Source organism: Pongo pygmaeus, chromosome 9 (assembly GCF_028885625.2).
Source record: "Pongo pygmaeus isolate AG05252 chromosome 9, NHGRI_mPonPyg2-v2.0_pri, whole genome shotgun sequence".
Lineage (NCBI taxonomy): Eukaryota > Metazoa > Chordata > Mammalia > Primates > Hominidae > Pongo > Pongo pygmaeus.
This window is the reverse complement of record NC_072382.2, coordinates 125498964-125516720: the sequence shown is the minus strand read 5'-3', so window position 1 is coordinate 125516720 and position 17757 is coordinate 125498964. Positions and strand designations below refer to the sequence as shown.

Sequence of the window (17757 nt, the reverse complement as noted above, 5' to 3'; positions counted from 1 at the left end):
GTCCTCAGAGTAACGGTATTATTATGCCCGTTTTATATGATGCACAATAGGGTTCAAAGATGGAGAGATTCGGCCGAGGCCCTGCTGCTGATGGTGAATGCAAGAGCCAGTATTCAAACCTAACGCTGCCCTTTTCTACCATGTTGCAGCGGACAATGCAAAGAAAAAAAAATATCAAGAAAAACACGTAGAGGTATCCAAATGAAAACAAACACACAAAAGATCAAAAACAGAAAAGAAAAAAGAAAAGAAAAAGAAAACCCTTGCAGAAGGTATGCCTGTAAATGAAAGGCCCAAGATGTTAATTTATTCGCTGCAGAGTGGAGTTAGGGGTCGCGGACGGCAGCTGTGGGGTCCTAGGCTTCTTCGCACTGGGTCCTTGGGGAGCACTGAGCCGCAACCCGCGGAGGGCGCATAGAGAGGACCAAACCTCCCACAGCCTAGAAAGGCTCCAGCTCGGCGAGAAGGCGGGGCGAGCGATCGCTTCCGGTTCCGGGCGCAAAGGCCCCACGTGTTCCGACCCGCTAGGCCCCGCGCGGCTCGGATCCGGCGGCGCTGTTTCGGTCGGGAGTGGGTGGGAGAGAAGCCGGGGCAGGGGAGGAGCCGCCGGAGCTGTCGGAGCCGTGAGTCCTGAGTGGGCTGGGCCGGGCCGGGCCGGGCTGGACCGGGCCGGACCAGATCGGGCAGAGCCGGGCAGGGCGGGGAGGAGGGGGAGGGACCGGAGACCCCGCCCCCCAGAGTCTGGGGAAATCGCTGTGTCCTGGGGAAGGGGTAGCGGCGGTGTACTGGGGGTGCCGAGACGTTGTGGTCTCTGTGTTTCCTGGTGGCCGGAGCCAGTATCTCCGGGGACATGGATGGCGCTCCCGGCTTCCTTTCCTTTCCAGCCACCGCCCTCCACCCCCTCCTGGGGCCTGCAGAAATGTAGTTAGTCCGTACCTCGTACCACCTAATGCTTCCGCGCCAACTGTCCCCCCGGAACCGAGGGAGGAGTGGTCTAGGCCCTTTTATTTTCCGCAGCCTTTTCTCACCCCTCCTCTCAGATTGCTTAAGATCATCTCCGCGGGCTCCTTGCCCCGGCTAGCCCCATCTCCTTACACCACCAAGCCCCCCTCAGCCCCCCAGCACACACTCAGATACACTCACCCGTGATCTTGTCACCTGTGGTGATTGTAGTCCTGGGCGTCCATTTGGCCAGGGGCTTTTCAGCTGCCACTGTGACAGACCCTGAGGTTCCGCTCAAGCCAGTAGCTGCTGTCTCCACTTGCAACTTTCCTCTCCCACTCCTAACAGCCAGTTTTGGCACCTCTTCTCAGCACCAGCGTTACTTTTAGCAGGAGTATACCTACTTCTTGAGTGTCTTGATTAAAAGTTTGTGTGCCATGGATAGGCTGTGTTCCTTCAGAAAAGTGTCAGTCTAATTTTTGTTTTTCTGAACAATGAATGTTCTCCTCTAGGCGCTTTGATAACCCTGTCTGCCTTGGAATCTGTACTGACCTCCCCAGAGGGAGACTCTTAGACCCAGCCTTTCTTGAACAACCTTGGTCCCGGGGAGCAGCGCCAGATCCCAGGCTCTTACTTAGAGGCTGGGCTTAGAACTGTTGCTTTTTCTCTGTCCACGCTCTGCAGGTGACACCCAGGGCAGCTACACTCAGAGGCCACAAGGAATGCTAGCGGAGCCCCTCATCCCTTCCAGCTTCTCTTCCAAGCTGCCCCGTGGGGCTTGATCCAGGAAGCTACTTCAGAAAGGTTGTGGGATAGCCTTGGGAGGTTTGTTGGTGGGAAGCGTGTGAACGCGGAGCAGTCTTGGATAACTTTCTGCTGTTACTATCTAGCATAAGCGGGTGGGCAGGGTTGGAGAGAGGACAGGAATTTTTCCTCCTAGGACCAAACGCCTGGGATTCATAATCTTTCACCCTTTCTCCTCCAGCTATACCCTTTTTGTACTCTGTGTATATACTATATTGCAGTAGACAATCATTCCAAGGGTACAACAAGGTTTACTACAATGTGAGGGACTCAGCCATTGCAAATTGTACAGATGAGGTAAGTTACAGGTTTACATTTCTTTTTCCCAGTAAATTTGGCACAGATTTAAAATGTGAAACAGTTCTAGACCCCTTGTTTTTGCTGTTCTTTCACTAGCAAACCCTTTAGTTTGGCCAGCAATGGCTTTCTGCATGAACTTCAGATTTACTTCATTTGCTAGGTGGTGGTTCTCAAACTTACTATAAGCACCTGAAGGGCTTGTTAAACGCATATTGCTGGGGCCCACCCCTAGAGTTTCTGGTAATAGGTCTGTGCTGGGGCTTGATAATTTGTACTTCTAACAAGGCTCAGGTACTGATGCTGCAGATCTGGGTTCTTCACTTTGAGAACAACTACCTTTTGGCCAAATGTGATATACATATTGCAGTAGGTTGAGGTTCAGAATACCTTTGAGTACTTCTGGGTTGGAAAGTAGTAATCTGATCTTTTATAGATGATCACTTAGGTCTGAATATTTTGTTCGCAAGATTAAGAAAGCGTATTTTAAAAAACTGAATGCTGTGTGCCAAATTTGAGGTGAAATATTGATGAGTTCTTCCCCTTGATTTTCTTAATTCTCTTGATAGGGGCTTCACGTTTTGATCATATATATTACACCTGTATTCTGGGCTTTTGCTGTGAATTCCTAGTATTGCTAAAATCCTGCTATTTCTTAACTACCTGTTAAGTTCCTCAAGGTCAGAGCTTCTGCTTTTTTTATCTTTCTCTGCCCAGCACCTTGAATAGTGTGGGACACGTAATTGACGCTCAGTAGATATTTGTGTATTGAACTCCATCCCTTGTCTTCCTCCCCTCTTGATGTTTTTCTCCACTGACCTTATGCTACACAGTAAAGCAGGGCATGATTATGCCACCTGATTACCCCCAAGAGATTGGAATAAATGCTAATGCCAAATTCCTGCAGCTATCCCTGTGAATGGTTTATTACCCAGGAGCCCTGACACTGGCTGATTTCTGAATTTTCAGTGCTTTTGTAATATATACAAGTCGGGGGAGGAGAAATAGAAAGCTTAAACTCAACGTGCATTTATTGAATACCTTTTCTACTAAGGGCTTGACAAAGTGGTAGGCACTGGGAATATAAAAATGAATAAGGAGACCCTTGATCTCGAGGGCAGGTCTCACAGTAGGGAGACAGACGTGAAGCCATGCCCACGACAAGAATGACTTCTGAGATTCCTTCTTTGGATCATGATTTAGTCTTCAGTGGAAACCTGGTACTCCTCAGATTCCTCTGGTTCAACAGGCGGGGATCCCATCCTTTATCATCTCCTCAAATGCTAAGGGAGCCTTGAGCAAAGCCAGCAGGAAGTCATCTAGACAGGAAACGGGGTATCCACACAGGCTGTGTTAATGACAAAGCTGAAAACGGAGTAAATGACTTCTGAATTTACTGCCATTGTGAATTATCTATAGCAGCACCTCAGGTCAGCTTTATTATATACGTGACTGTGTTATTTCCCATTAAAAGATGGTTCATCCGACTATCTGATTGGCACTGACTGTGTTCGTTGGAGGAATTGCATACATCTAGTTGAACTCGGGCCGTCAAATGAGAGCAGTTGCTCTCATCAGGATGGGTGTCAGGTTTGATGTCCCTTCCTTTTCCTGCTTCAGGTGAATTTCTGATGTTCTGTCTTAAACTGAGGCATAGAGCTTGACCTCCTTTATTTAGGCCGGTAACTGCTCTGGGGTAGTTTTCCTGCAGGCTAAAAAGCCTAGCTTCATGATAGAGGTTAACCGACATGCCCATGATGGCCAGGTGTATGAATCTGGTCTCTTAAAAATCTGTATTTGAGTCTGGGTGCAGTGGCTCACACCTGTAATCCTAACACTTTGGGAGGCCAAAGCTGGCAGATCACTTAAGCCCAGGTATTTGAGACCAGCCTGGGCAACATGGCAAGACCCCGTCTCTACAAAAAATTTAAAAATTAGCTGGGCATGGTAGCATGTGCTGTAGTCCCAGATACTTAGGAGGCTGGGGTGGGAGGGTGGCCTGAACCTGGGAGGCAGAGATTGCAGTGGGTTGTGATCTTGCCACTGCACTCCAGTCTTAGCAACAGAGTAAAACCCTATCTCAAAACTTAAAAATCTGTATTTGGCCCCTAGCCCTCCTCAGCTCTTGAGTAAATCTCTCTCAGCATCCTAGGCTGATACATTATGGCCCAAATATTCAATAGAGATGCTGTATATCCTTGTTCCTCCAAAACCCCTCCTCATCACCATCAAAAAGCTGGTTCAGTTAAGAATCATCCCAAGACTCAACATGAGCTGCTGTGACTTGTCCAAGATGACACCTCTACAATGTAGAGCAGGGGACAGAACACAGGTCACCCTTCCCCGAAGGCAGCTATCGACTGTCTAACATCACCCCCTAGGCCTTCCATATATAACCATCAAAAACATTTTAGTTTAGAATAAAGTGAATTGTTAAAATGTTTATTTTTCATTTTTGTGTTTACATTTACTCTCAATGACATGTTTATTCCCACCTAATATCTTGAGGCTAACCACAAAATCTGCAGCGTTTCCAGGCAGAAGATACTTGTGACTTCCCTATACCACCCACTATATACTTGACCTCTTTCTCTTCCTGTCTTCCCTTTCTGTATACCCTATTGTCTTTCTTTGGAACCTATTGTAACAAGTTTTGAGCCATTTCTCCCCTCGCTACTCAAATATCACTTTTATGAAGGGGGGTAAAAACAGGTGGCAAAAATATTTTACAGAAACAGTTTTAAACATGTTTTGAAGCATACTGGTCATGTGTTAGAAGGCCAAAAGCCAGGGAATTCATTCTCTTTCATTTATTGTGCCGTCTAGGTTAAGTTTTCATAGGACTTCTTGGTACACTGAGTTTGCCTCAGATTGCCTCCTGCCGGTTACAGGGAGTGGAGAGGACTTTGATATATTGGTAATTAGAAGCATTGCTGATATGGTCTTTGGTGGGAGAACGTGTGTTTAAGGTTCCTTCTCACCTGTATTCCAACACTTTCATTTAATCCTATTTCATAAGTGCCTCCAAAGCAAGGATTGTTTTTTTGGTTTAGCGTGGTTTCTTTGATATAACAATAGACCAAGATTTTCCTTATGCCATCTATTTTTTGTAATTATGATGAAATAAAGAACTGTTTGCTTGTTTATCATTTAAATCTTGCCTTCTTCCCGAAAGGATTTCAAATAGCTTGAAGGAAAATGAATAAAATATATTGAGCCCCTACCCTATGCCAGACTCTATACTGAAGGATTTCTATAGGTTATTTCATTTACTCCTTGAAACAACCACATGACATAGGTAGTATTAGCCGCACTTTTGAGGATAAGACTGAGGCTTAGGGAAATTGTGTTACAAGGCTAATAAGTGAGGTCAGGGATTCAAACCCAGCGCTCCAAGGCCACTAACTGTTATGTGGAAAGCTTAGATAAGCGCTTGTATATAGGACAATTAAGAATAAAAGAATATCTCCATTAGAAGGATTGTACTGGGCTAATCTTTTGTTTTAAAGAAGAGCAGCATTGGAAAAGAGCGGTTAACAGTTTTTATTAGTCGATTTCTATTCTAGAACACTGAGAGGAGCTGTTGACAGGCCCTGGTTAGCCCCAGCAAGTAGTCATATTAAAATTCCCAAATTATAGGCCTGCATTAAGGCATAAAATAAGAATGGGGACTGGAAGGGATATAAATATCTGCTAAATATAATAATTTCAGTTCTAATCACTATTTTCTTCTGAAAATTATTTGCCAGTAAATAGGCAGATCACTGTCTCTCCTTTAGGTTGACAGTATATGACTACAGACTTTGTCATTTAGGGTCCAGAAAGATCACCCTAGCTAGTAGCATTTTAAGGTAGAGAACTAGATATTCTTTCATTGCCTGTGGTTCTCTGTTCTTGTAAGAGAATTGAGCTTGGGTCTTCACTGCCATGTGACACCTTCAGATAAGGGGCAGAGACAGCTGGCCTGAGGATTGTACAAAGGTCTTACCTTGATAGCTCCTCTCCAATCCTGTGCATCCTAGGAACACTCAAGACACTAGGTTGTATCTTTGCAGGTATTTTGCAGATATTGTTTTAGTGTCTTCTGGAACCAAGTCTCTTACTTAATCCTGGCCTGGTTTCATATTCTCTCTATTGTATTCTCTCTCTAGTTTTTATCTTACTCTGGAACTCTTCCAAGGACAGACATTGAAGAAAGGTATTAGAATAGCAAAGGCAACAAATTGCAAGGTATACTTGTGGCATAGCACATCCCATTAATTATAGAATAAAAACACAACATCTGTTTTCTGCCTCTAATATTAAATCTTGACATTTGCACAACATATTTTAGTTCATAAAGCTCTCGCATCTCAGATAATCACAGAGTTAGGAGACTGGTTATCTGAAGAGCCCCTGTTATCCTTTACAGGGGCTCTTGTGTATGTTACTTCACGAAGCCCTCAGGGAAGCTCCAGTTTCTTGGGGATCTGGGGCCGGAACGTACGTCTTTGGATACCCAGTTTGGTGCTGTGTACAACACTGCTGTACCTCCTATTCATTTCCCATCTGTTACCCCACAAAGACTCCTTCCTTCATTCCTTCGATTGCTGATCTGTTTTCCTTCATCTTCCTAGGCTGCCAAAGTAAATGCAAAACAAGCACCAGAAATCTCAGCTTGTGATTTCTGAAGGGCATTTTTAAATGGCAAGTTTGGTGTGGCACTGTTATATGTTCTTTTTTCTTTGGAGAGCAAAGCCCTTTGAGAGAGCAGGAACTCTTCTATCAATGCATACGTTGTAGTATCCATACTGTGAAATCTCTTGTACCTAGTGCTGCGTGAAAGCGATGAGGATTCCAAGTCTACTTCACTGGACGTCGGTTCTCAAACTTTTAAGATACTAGAAGTCCTTTTATTAAGCCAAAAGAAGCTATGTATGAATTCTGTCTTCCAGGGGTAGGAGTTGGGGTGGGAGTTGGAAAGCTTTGTCTGGATAAATAATCAGTATTGTAGTTCCATTTATTTGATGTCTGATTTTGTGCTTATTAAAATTGATTTAAATCCTCAATGGAAAATGATTTTTTTTTCAAATGCCCAGTGTTGTGTGACTTGCATTTGGATTATTCCCGGTGCAACCTGAAGATTCCTTGTGATGAGTTGTGGTTCCATCACCTTGGGAACCACTAAGAGAATTCTGTTTTACTCACAATCCAAACAATAAATGTTTTTTTCCCTATGTATGCCTTTATCCAGCACACAGTTTGCTAGACTTATGGATGAATATGGGTTAATATGACATGGTATCTATCCTTCTGGAAACAGACTTTTAAAACCTTACTAAGTATTCTCTGCATTCATCAAATGTGAAGTGAGTGCCTGGTGTGTGCCAGGCATCGAGCTGGGCACAGCATATCCCTGCCCTCAGAGCTTTACAGTCCAGTGAGTTCAACAGAAGATGAACAATTTTGATGACACAAAAAATAGATGCTTTGATAGGGGGAGATACAAGTTCCTGTGGAAGCATCATCTGGGAGGACCAGGGAAGGCATCTTGGAAAAACTGAGATCTGAAAGATGGATAGAGTTAACCACATGAAGAGTGGAGAAGGGTACTTCAGACAAGGTGAACAGCATCAGGAAAGCCCAGGGAGGGTATAGAAAAGAAAGAACAGTAATTCTTGCAGTGGCTTTCAATGGGAGTGGCAGTCGTGGAAGGAAGGAGAGGTAGCAGGGACCAGGTTTTGAAGGGCTTTGTGTATCACATTTTAAGAAGCTTAAATTTTAACCTAAGGTCACTGGGAAGCCATTGGCAGATTTTGTATGTTAGAAAGTTCACCACTCACCTACTTGGAGTATTGCAGGTAGAGCTAATGTGGATGGGCCTCCTGCCCATTATTAAATCCTGTTCCTGTCAGGAACAGGACAGCCCATGCTGTCTCTCCCTGTGTGTCTGTCTCTCTCTCTTTCTCTCTCAAAAGCTAAAGGAAAGCACATAGGTTCCAGAAGGAAAAAGAAATAACCACTAGAAAAATAAGTATAAGCTGACTTTACCATGGCCCAGTGAGATTCCAAACCAAAATAGGGTTTCTAGGGTTTGAGCTTTTAATACTGGTACTCCAACAGGGAGATAGGACTTGGGAAGCTGACGCTGTGTGAAAGTTATAGAATTAAGCAGCCTGCAAACCTGGACCTTTGAAAATCTTCCTCCTGACCCAGGAATAGCGCAAGGAAGTAGGTTCTCCAGAACCTTGGGTAGGCCAAACATTACTTGAAGGCATCGGTCTAAATAATACACAAAAACATTATTCAGGAATACCCTGAGAAATTAACATAAAAACTGATTTGGTGCCAGTGGTGAGCCACTGGCATGGTGGCTCAGCCTTTGGTAACAGTGCTTTGGGAGGCCAAGGTTGGAAAATCACTGAGGCCAGGAGTCCCAGGCTGTAGTGAGCTGTGATTGCACTACTGCACTCCAGCCTGGGCAACAGAGGGAGAGTCTTAAAAAAGCAAACTGTCCAAGATCATTGAAACCATTAGCACTTAGGAAGAAACAAATGAAATTACATTCAAGGGGCTCACATTTAAATCCAGGGCTCTCAGGACTCCCAAAGTAAAAAGATGGGCATAAAATAAAAAGTTACAAGCCACTTAAGAAAAAAATAAATCATCATGAGGTAGAGATAGCAGAGGAAAAATTACACATGAAGATCTAGGAATTAGGGAGCTATCCAAAATAGACTGTGAAAGTATGTTGCAAGTGACTGAGGGTAATGAAAAAAATGTCATAAGAGCATGAATTAAAAGGGTTTTGAGAAAGAATGAAGATAATGTGGTCATTGACTATAAACTAATTTGATGGGCAACAACAGATGAGACACAGCTATTAAGAATGGATCGATAACCTTGAATGTGGATGTGAGGCAATTGCAGTATAGCACAAAAAGATTGAGAAATGATGGAGCCCTTAAGCTGCTTGTGGACACTGGTCTGGAGGGGGCAGGACCAAGAAAACCAGTCATGGAGGTTGAACTAAGTCATCTCTCCAGTGTATCAGTGCCTGTTACGTGCCAGTGCTGTTTAGGAGCAGAGGATATTGTAATTTTTTTTAAAGTTCCTATGAATACCTTCTAGTGGGTCATAATGGCTCAACCGGGGGAATGGCAGTAGAGATGAAGAGATGGATGGATTCGAAAGACTTTTTTTAGAAGTTGGAATTAACAGGATATGGTGAATAATCAAAAGATAGTAAAAGCATAATGGAGGAAACAATGGTTCTTCCTGTTACCATAGGAAGAAGCTTTGGAGTAGAGTTTTGTTCAGTTTAAATGCATTTATTGTGCACTTTATTATAGGTATTGGAGATTGATGGAAAACAGTCCCTGACTTCAAAGAGTTTCACAGGAAAGATAAGCGATGGCTATGTAATAGGACCGATACTGGGATAGAGAGGTGCCCAGGTCGCTACGGGAGGACTTAGGTGATTTCTAACCATGTCTAAGAGTAGGGGAAATGGGATCAAAGAAAACATCTCAGAAGACATGAAGCCTGAGCTTATGTCTTGAAAAATTTAAAGTTTAACCTAACCAAGGATAAAGAATCAGAAGAAACAGCATATTCAAAAGCTAAAGAACACAGGACTCTTGTGTGCTTTGCATGTACACACGTGTGTGTGTGTGTGTGTGTGTGTGTGTCTGAAAGGATTGGAGAGGAGAGCGAAGAGAATAACAAGATGAACATCAACCTAATGTAGAATGTTTGAAGTTTGTATTTCACTTAACAAGACAGCGGGGAGTGATGGAAGGATCTTAGATAGGAAAGGGACATGAGCACATTTGCCAAGAGAGCTCGTTCTGGTCATAGTGGGAACGTGAAGGTGACAAATCTGGAGGCAGGTAGCTCACATTTGGAGGCAGCTGCAGTCATCCAGATGAGAAGTGAGAGGGACCTAAGCTGTAAATTGTGGGAATAAAGACAAGACCTGTTAAAAAGAAAGATACACCATGTAGCGTGGAAAGGGGAAGGGTGGAGAGTAGTCTATGCAGAAGGAACAACCTTCAAAAAGACATGGAGGACTGAAAAGGCACCCTATTGTAGGGAGATCAGCAGTGCATTTTTTATAACCAGGTGATACAGGGAAAAGGTAGGATCTGAAGCTTGAAAAATAGATTAGGGGCTGATTGTAAAGAGCTTCGTGTCATTCCCAGGATTTTGGAACTGATTTTACTAACATGAAAAAGGTTTTGTTTTAAAATACTGAGTAATATAGTTGGAACTATAATTTAGAAAGATAATAGCTGGTGCCATCACTCTTCTAAGCAAAGATAGTAATACATTTAATGCTCATAGGCTTTAGTAATGCATTTAATCTTTATAGTAAGCCTATTAGATGAAAACCATTATTATCTCCCTTCTGTAGACAGAGAAACCGGCATAAGGAGAATGAGAACTTGCCTATGGTCCCACTCTGGAAATACCTAGTAAGCGACAGAGCCAGGATTCAAACCCAGGCAGCTTGACTCCAGAACTTTCGCTCATAACCTTACACATCTCCCTCATGGTTGGTGTTTCTCAACCATGGGTACACATTCGAACTGCATGTAGCATCTCTAAACATAAAGTTACCTGGATTGACTGAATCAGAGTGTCTGAAAAATGATGTGTGATACTATGTTTTGCAAAACCTCCACAGGTAATTCTGTTGTACTTTGCTTATAGTTGAGTACTGCAGGGATCTTAGGAAGTTAGAGCAGTAGGTCCAGGCAGGAGATGATGAAGGCTGCGGTCTGTAGGAAGGAAGAGAAGGGAACCGATTTGGAGACTTAAGCGGTGGGATTGGCAGTATTTGTGAAGTGGAAATGCAGTATTTTCTCGTAGAGTATGAACCTTGCCTAGGAAAGGGAGTAGAGGACCATACCTTTAGTTGTGAATTATCCTCTCCCAACTGGATCTGTTGATTTATGGAGGTTAGGGAAAAGAGGATTTAACCATTTGAAGAAGTTTGTGTAAAGGATTATGATTGAACTCAGACTGTTGTCCTTGTGTATAGTTTCATGCTTATACTCTTGTCTTTACTTCTCTATCCAGGGCCCTTGGAAGAAAATCCTTGCTGTGTCCAGGCTGAGGCTGGGGACTAATGACAGTGTGAGCTCTAGATGGTGTGAGACCACCCCAAAGCCAAGAAATGGCTACAGCCGTGGAACCAGAGGACCAGGATCTTTGGGAAGAAGAGGGAATTCTGATGGTGAAACTGGAAGATGATTTCACCTGTCGGCCAGAGTCTGTCTTACAGAGGGATGACCCAGTGCTGGAAACCTCCCACCAGAACTTCCGACGCTTCCGCTACCAGGAAGCAGCAAGCCCTAGAGAAGCTCTCATCAGACTCCGAGAACTTTGTCACCAGTGGCTGAGACCAGAGAGGCGGACAAAGGAGCAGATCCTAGAGCTGCTTGTGCTGGAACAATTTCTTACCGTCCTACCTGGAGAACTACAGAGCTGGGTGCGGGGCCAACGGCCAGAAAGTGGCGAGGAGGCAGTGACGCTGGTGGAGGGTTTGCAGAAACAACCCAGGAGACCAAGGCGGTGGGTGAGGAGGGGGAGTCCTGATCTGTGTGATGTGGAGGGGGACTATTTGCTAGAAGGCTGGATTTGTGGGGAGGGCTTGCAGGATCCCCATAAATTATTAGCGGGCTCTGCCCTTGGGTTGCTCATAGATCCATGAGCCCCATGGATTAGGGGGATGTGTGTGTATGAATGTGACTTTCTGGATATTGGAACACCTGTGTAGGGACCATCTGAGGGGTCTCAGCCACCAAAGGGTCATGACTTTGGTTTTCCCTTCTTTGAATGTTGAGCCTTGGGTTCCTGGAGAGGAGAATTTTGTGACTTCCTCAAAGGTTCTCATAGTTCCCCAGTCACAGATCCCCCTTCCTGGCTGGTCAGCTAGGGAAGCAGGCAGCAAGGAGAGCTGCAGATGGGACAGGTGGAGATGGGAAGGAGCCCTGGGTGATGGTGGCCAAGGCTGGGGGTGGTGAGAGAGCAGTGCAGGCCTGCGTATCCCCTACCTTGTCCTGGGGAGGATAACCTTCAGTTCCTCCTTGCCTGCTGCATTGGAACTGGAGTTTCCCCTCCTCGTCTGGGTCCCTCTGGGAGTGTTTTCTCTAGGCATCTTCTCGTAAAATAAGCTCCCATGACAACCAAGAACTTCCTCCTGACTCCATGGTGACTGGAAGTTGGAATTATTCCCAGGTGACTGTCCATGTTCACGGCCAGGAAGTCCTGTCAGAGGAGACGGTGCATTTAGGAGCGGAGCCTGAGTCACCTAGTGAGCTGCAGGATCCTGTGCAAAGCTCGACCCCCGAGCAGTCTCCTGAGGAAACCACACAGAGCCCAGATCTGGGGGCACCGGCAGAGCAGCGTCCACACCAGGAAGAAGAGCTCCAGACCCTGCAGGAGAGCGGTGGGAAGCCTCAGCAGAAAGGGGGGATTGTGGCAGAAGGCAGGCAAGGGGGGGTACATTTCTCCTATACCAGGGAAGCTGGGTAGACTGCATGGAAAGAAATCACAGAATCCAGGATGTCAAGAGGAGACAGTACCGCCAGCTAGAGTCCCCCATAAACAGGGCCAAGCTTAGCAGATTGTTGCTTGTTCTCTTGGCATTCTGATGGTCTCATAGGTGATGGGATTGGGATATGGGAGCTACCCTTAGGCCAGTTTCTTGGTTCCCATAATAGAAAGGATAGGGCCACCTTCCTACCAAAGATGGTGGCGGATGCCCAGATTTTTCCCATTATTGGGGCATGCTGCATATACTGATCTTGGCCTTCTTTTCTTCATAGAGGTCCCAGTGCCCCAGGACCCAGGCCTTCCTGCAGAGAGGAGCTCTGGAGACTCAGAGATGGTTGCTCTTCTTACTGCTCTATCACAGGTGTGCCCTAGTTACCTCTGTACCACAGAGAATTTGTTTGAAGAACCACTGGGCATTAGCCATACTAAACAGGTGAAGCAGGATGCACATTTACACTCATGCCAGTTTTAAGCTCACAGTTCTGCAGGTACCTGGAAGGGGAGGAGAAAGGGGAGGAGATAATGAGATAAATTATCATACCTTCTATTGGATCCACAGGCACCAACACCAATTTATTTGCCATTGACTAGAAGAACTAACAAAATGGGATTATTTTGTAACACTCCAGTACAACTTCAAAGTTGTCAAATGAGGGTTTTTTAGTTTTTTTTTTTTTTAAAGGAATAAATTTGATAGTCATTTGTAAGTATGACAGACTGTACTGCTGAGACATAGGAAGTATTCACCATGATCAAAGCTCTGAAACTAAGCCATGTGGCTGGAGAAAAAGAAATAGAATTCATGTATGGTTTTAGACTGTAATCTAACTGAGGAAAAAGTCTTGTTTTGGCTATAGAGTATAGAAACTATTGAAAGTGATTAGAGTCGTTAGGGAAAGTTTACTAGAAAAGATGAATTTTGCAGAAATGTATATAGCGTTAAAGTGTCAAGTAGGGAGCTGAATGATGATTTTTAAGACCTTTCCTAACTTTTAAACAATACCTTAAAGAAGAAGAACATAAGCTGGTCCTCAGGGAAAGTGGTGGAGTTGGAGGGGGCAGGGCCAGTGCCACAGGGGACACATAGCTCCCCCGAGAATGAGTTTAAGCAGCCCGCCACTCGAGCTCCTTTCATCTCCTAGATGGAGTCTACCTATTGTATGACCTTCAACAGGGACAAAATACGAGGCTACCTGTAGCGTCACGTTTTGATGAAATCCTTATGTGGTTTCAGGGACTGGTAACGTTCAAGGATGTGGCTGTATGCTTTTCCCAGGACCAGTGGAGTGATCTGGACCCAACACAGAAAGAGTTCTATGGAGAATATGTCTTGGAAGAAGACTGTGGAATTGTAGTCTCTCTGTGTAAGGAATTTCAAGTATTCTAGAGTGTTCTAAGCCCAGAGATCTTTTTCCTGCTGGAAATTTTGGGGGATCTTAGACCTTAGATTGTATACAGTGAACTTCTCTTATGCCTTCCCCACCAATAAAATTGAGGGATTAGGTGAAAAATATGGTGTCCTTTCAAGTAAAAGATAAATGGTTGGAAATGGAAACCTTTCTAACAGGAAAACAAACTTGTAATATTACAGCTTTAGTGCAGAAATATTTGAAGTAAGCACATGAGTTTTAAAACAGTAAGAGTTGGAGATAATCTTTCTTGAATATGGGAAAAGAGGATAAGGTGTACAATGGTATAATTATTGAGTTGCAGGTGAAAACCACAAGAAAGGCAAGAGATATGCAGTCCTTGGTTAAAAGTACACAAACTAAAGAGATGAAAGATTTCATCACCTGAGCTAGCTATGTATTTGCCCCACAACCTACCAAATAGAAAAGGACCGCTCTTAACACAGGGAATTGTTGAGCCAATCATGATATCCTATTTTCCCTCTCTTGAGCAGCATTTCCAATCCCCAGACCTGATGAGATCTCCCAGGTTAGAGAGGAAGAGCCTTGGGTCCCAGATATCCAAGAGCCTCAGGAGACTCAAGAGCCAGAAATCCTGAGTTTTACCTACACAGGTGAGGAATGACAAAAACGGTCTTACCCATCCTGAGCTGGCAGTTCCTCTAGGCAGTGCTTCTCTCTCTCTGTAGGGCCCCACTCTCATCAGTTCTTCTAACATGTCAGCCAGTACTGCTTTCTCCCTCTGACAGCCATTTCTTCTGTCATTGCCCTCCTCTTTTCTCCTCCCATCATTTGTCTGATAGCAATGTAATACAAAAGGGTGAAAGAAAAATGTTAACTTTTGGAATTGCAGCTATACCATTTACTGTACGATTCCCTTAAACCCTCGATTCTCAATCTCTGCATTTGTAAAATGAAGATTATATGTGAGCATACCAAAGTTTGTTGATAGCATAACAATATGAGAAAGTGCTTGGCACAGGACAGGCATTCCATTTAGTCTTGCCATCTCAAAACCCTTTTTAAAAATCTCCCCATTGTGTAGAAGGCATTGTTGCCACTACAATGACCCCTTTTTTCCTCTCACCCTTTCTACAGGAGATAGGAGTAAAGATGAGGAAGAGTGTCTGGAGCAGGAAGATCTGAGTTTGGAGGATATACACAGGCCTGTTTTGGGAGAACCAGAAATTCACCAGACTCCAGATTGGGAAATAGTCTTTGAGGACAATCCAGGTAGACTTAATGAAAGAAGATTTGGTACTAATATTTCTCAAGTGAATAGTTTTGTGAACCTTCGGGAAACTACACCCGTCCACCCCCTGTTAGGGAGGCATCATGACTGTTCTGTGTGTGGAAAGAGCTTCACTTGTAACTCTCACCTTGTTAGACACCTGAGGACTCACACAGGAGAGAAACCCTATAAATGTACGGAATGTGGAAAAAGTTACACACGAAGCTCACATCTTGCAAGGCATCAAAAGGTTCACAAGATGAACACGCCTTATAAATATCCCCTAAACCGGAAGAATTTGGAAGAGACCTCCCCTTTGACCCAGGCTGAGAGAACTCCATCAGTGGAGAAACCCTATAGATGTGATGATTGCGGAAAACACTTCCGCTGGACTTCAGACCTTGTCAGGCATCAGAGGACACATACTGGAGAAAAACCCTTCTTTTGTACTATTTGTGGCAAAAGCTTCAGCCAGAAATCTGTGTTAACAACACACCAAAGAATCCACCTGGGAGGCAAACCCTACTTGTGTGGAGAGTGTGGTGAGGACTTCAGTGAACACAGGCGGTACCTGGCGCACCGGAAGACGCACGCTGCTGAGGAACTCTACCTCTGCAGCGAGTGCGGGCGCTGCTTCACCCACAGCGCAGCGTTCGCCAAGCACTTGAGAGGACATGCCTCAGTGAGGCCCTGCCGATGCAACGAATGTGGGAAGAGCTTCAGTCGCAGGGACCACCTCGTCAGGCATCAGAGAACACACACTGGGGAGAAACCATTCACGTGCCCTACCTGTGGAAAAAGCTTCAGCAGAGGATATCACTTAATTAGGCATCAGAGGACCCACTCAGAAAAGACCTCCTAGCTAGGTCCCCATGTGAGGAGATCTGCTTTCAGCCCTCACCTAAAGGAGGTGAGGAAGAGGAAAAGCCCTCTTGTCAGCCTGGGAAGACCTTTTCGAGGGAGTCTCCCTGACCTGCCCAGATCTGACATCACCTCTTCCTGCAACTAAATACAATCCTGGGCAGAACCTCTCAGCCTTCTTCTACGCCTTGAGGGGATGTTTCATCCAAAGTACAACCTGAATTGAGGCTTCTCCTTCACTGGAGTGCGCCTGCCTCTACCTCATAGGTATAAAGTAGGAGAATTAAGAGACTTAAGAGGTTGTGGTTACTATATCGTCCAAAAAATAGGCTGTTACATATCCTAAAGACTGCTCAACAGCTTCAAGTTGAAAGTGGCCAAGGACAGCCCCTTAGGTTTGGGAAGGGACAAGCCTGAAGGATTCTGTCTTTAGTGGGGTCAAATCTTCAAGCACACAGCTCTGAACTCAAGACAGGAGGTTTGCGTCCTGATGGCTTTGCCACACATTCACAGGATAACTGTATAGATCCCTCGCTGTCTGATTCACTTCTTACCATGCACTTTCCTTTGATGCTGAGGAGAAATGGAAGTGGGCAAAAAATCTCAAGGCTACTTCGTGTGGACCTTGTCAAGCTGCTCCCTCCCCCAGTGTCAAATTGTTATCAGGTGCCAAACACTGCTAGAAAGGAGGGCCTAGTCAGAAGCCTCTTTCCATACAAGTTTTGGTTTTGTTTTTAATATTTTTTTCTATTAAAATACTCATGCATTTAACCTTCCCATTATTCAGCCAGTCTCTTGGTTTCATCCCTAGCGCTTCTACTACAAGTGAGATGGTAGCATTTGAGTGCTTATTGAGTAAAGCATAATTCGGTCATAATGAAATCATTCACATTCCCTCATATGCACAAGCCCACCAACCCCTTCACACCCCCCTTCACAGGGGTCATGTGAGTAACGGGATTTGGAAACTGTCAACTTACAAAGGCACTATAACAATTACAGAACCATGATTGCCATGGGCCACTTTATTTACGTGAAGACAACTGGAGAACGACTAAGACCAAATTATGGAAAATAAGAAAAAGCTGTTGCCGGCAAGACCATCAAGACTATTCTGACACCCTGTCCCCATCATCCCTGACTGCGTACTCTGACATCATGGAAAGTGTTGAACCTGGGACCCTGAGGAATTCACCAGGAGTAAATGGCTTTCATGTATTTGTGTTGTTTGCTTTTTCTTACGTGATTTTATGTTCATAGAACTAAAAAGTAGCATCTCATGATGGCCCAAGGATCTCTGTTGCTGGTTAAAGTTTCCTTGGAGATGAGGCTGAATAATTATAAACCTCACCTTCTCTGATTGTGGGAGTGGCAACAACTGGGGAGACGTCCTCCATAAGTGGAGCACAGGGTATGGGGTTAAAGCATGACAGGGAGAGTCTTCTGTGCCTGGTTTCTTTTCCTCTATCTCATAATGCATTATGGGCCAGAGGAATAGGGGAGGGTTAATAAGACTCCAACCCTAATGGCCCAACAGGGAAATTCTCATTTTGGTTGATGATATTCTGATGGACTGGTTTGGTTTTAATACCAGTCAACCATTGTCCTTCTGGAAATATACATATATGAAATAAATAAAGGTAACACGTGCAGCCAAGATCCCTGGTTTCT

At 44.6% G+C, this 17757-nt stretch overlaps 1 protein-coding gene across 8 annotated transcripts; it reads left to right on the top strand.

Annotated features, from left to right (window-relative positions):
* The first annotated feature begins 478 nt into the window (after positions 1-478).
* Positions 479-17377, top strand: ZNF202 (zinc finger protein 202). Of its 8 annotated transcripts, XM_063671530.1 has the most exons (10): positions 500-623; positions 1627-1746; positions 1928-2043; positions 3293-10711; positions 11107-11605; positions 12268-12478; positions 12858-12946; positions 13820-13949; positions 14489-14608; positions 15093-17377. In XM_063671530.1, the coding sequence occupies exons 5-10, from the start codon at positions 11204-11206 to the stop codon at positions 16085-16087; spliced, it is 1947 nt and encodes a 648-aa protein (XP_063527600.1). In that variant the 5' UTR covers positions 500-623; positions 1627-1746; positions 1928-2043; positions 3293-10711; positions 11107-11203; the 3' UTR covers positions 16088-17377. The 8 variants fall into 8 exon arrangements, with proteins under 8 accessions (XP_054296201.1, XP_063527599.1, XP_054296202.1 ...); XM_063671527.1 differs by lacking the exon at positions 3293-10711 and having other exon boundaries at positions 492-623; positions 1627-1767; XM_063671532.1 differs by having other exon boundaries at positions 492-623; positions 1627-2043; positions 6856-10711.
* The last annotated feature ends 380 nt before the right edge of the window (positions 17378-17757 follow it).

Bases quoted from the DNA above. Each gene is read 5' to 3' on its own strand.
- ZNF202 (XM_054440226.2), top strand. From the start codon at position 11,204: ATGGCTACAGCCGTGGAACCAGAGGACCAGGATCTTTGGGAAGAAGAG. The intron at 11,606-12,267 runs GTGAGGAGGGGG...AATTATTCCCAG, and splicing joins CCAGGAGACCAAGGCGGTGG to GTGACTGTCCATGTTCACGG. The intron at 12,479-12,857 runs GTGGGAAGCCTC...TTTTCTTCATAG, and splicing joins CCAGACCCTGCAGGAGAGCG to AGGTCCCAGTGCCCCAGGAC.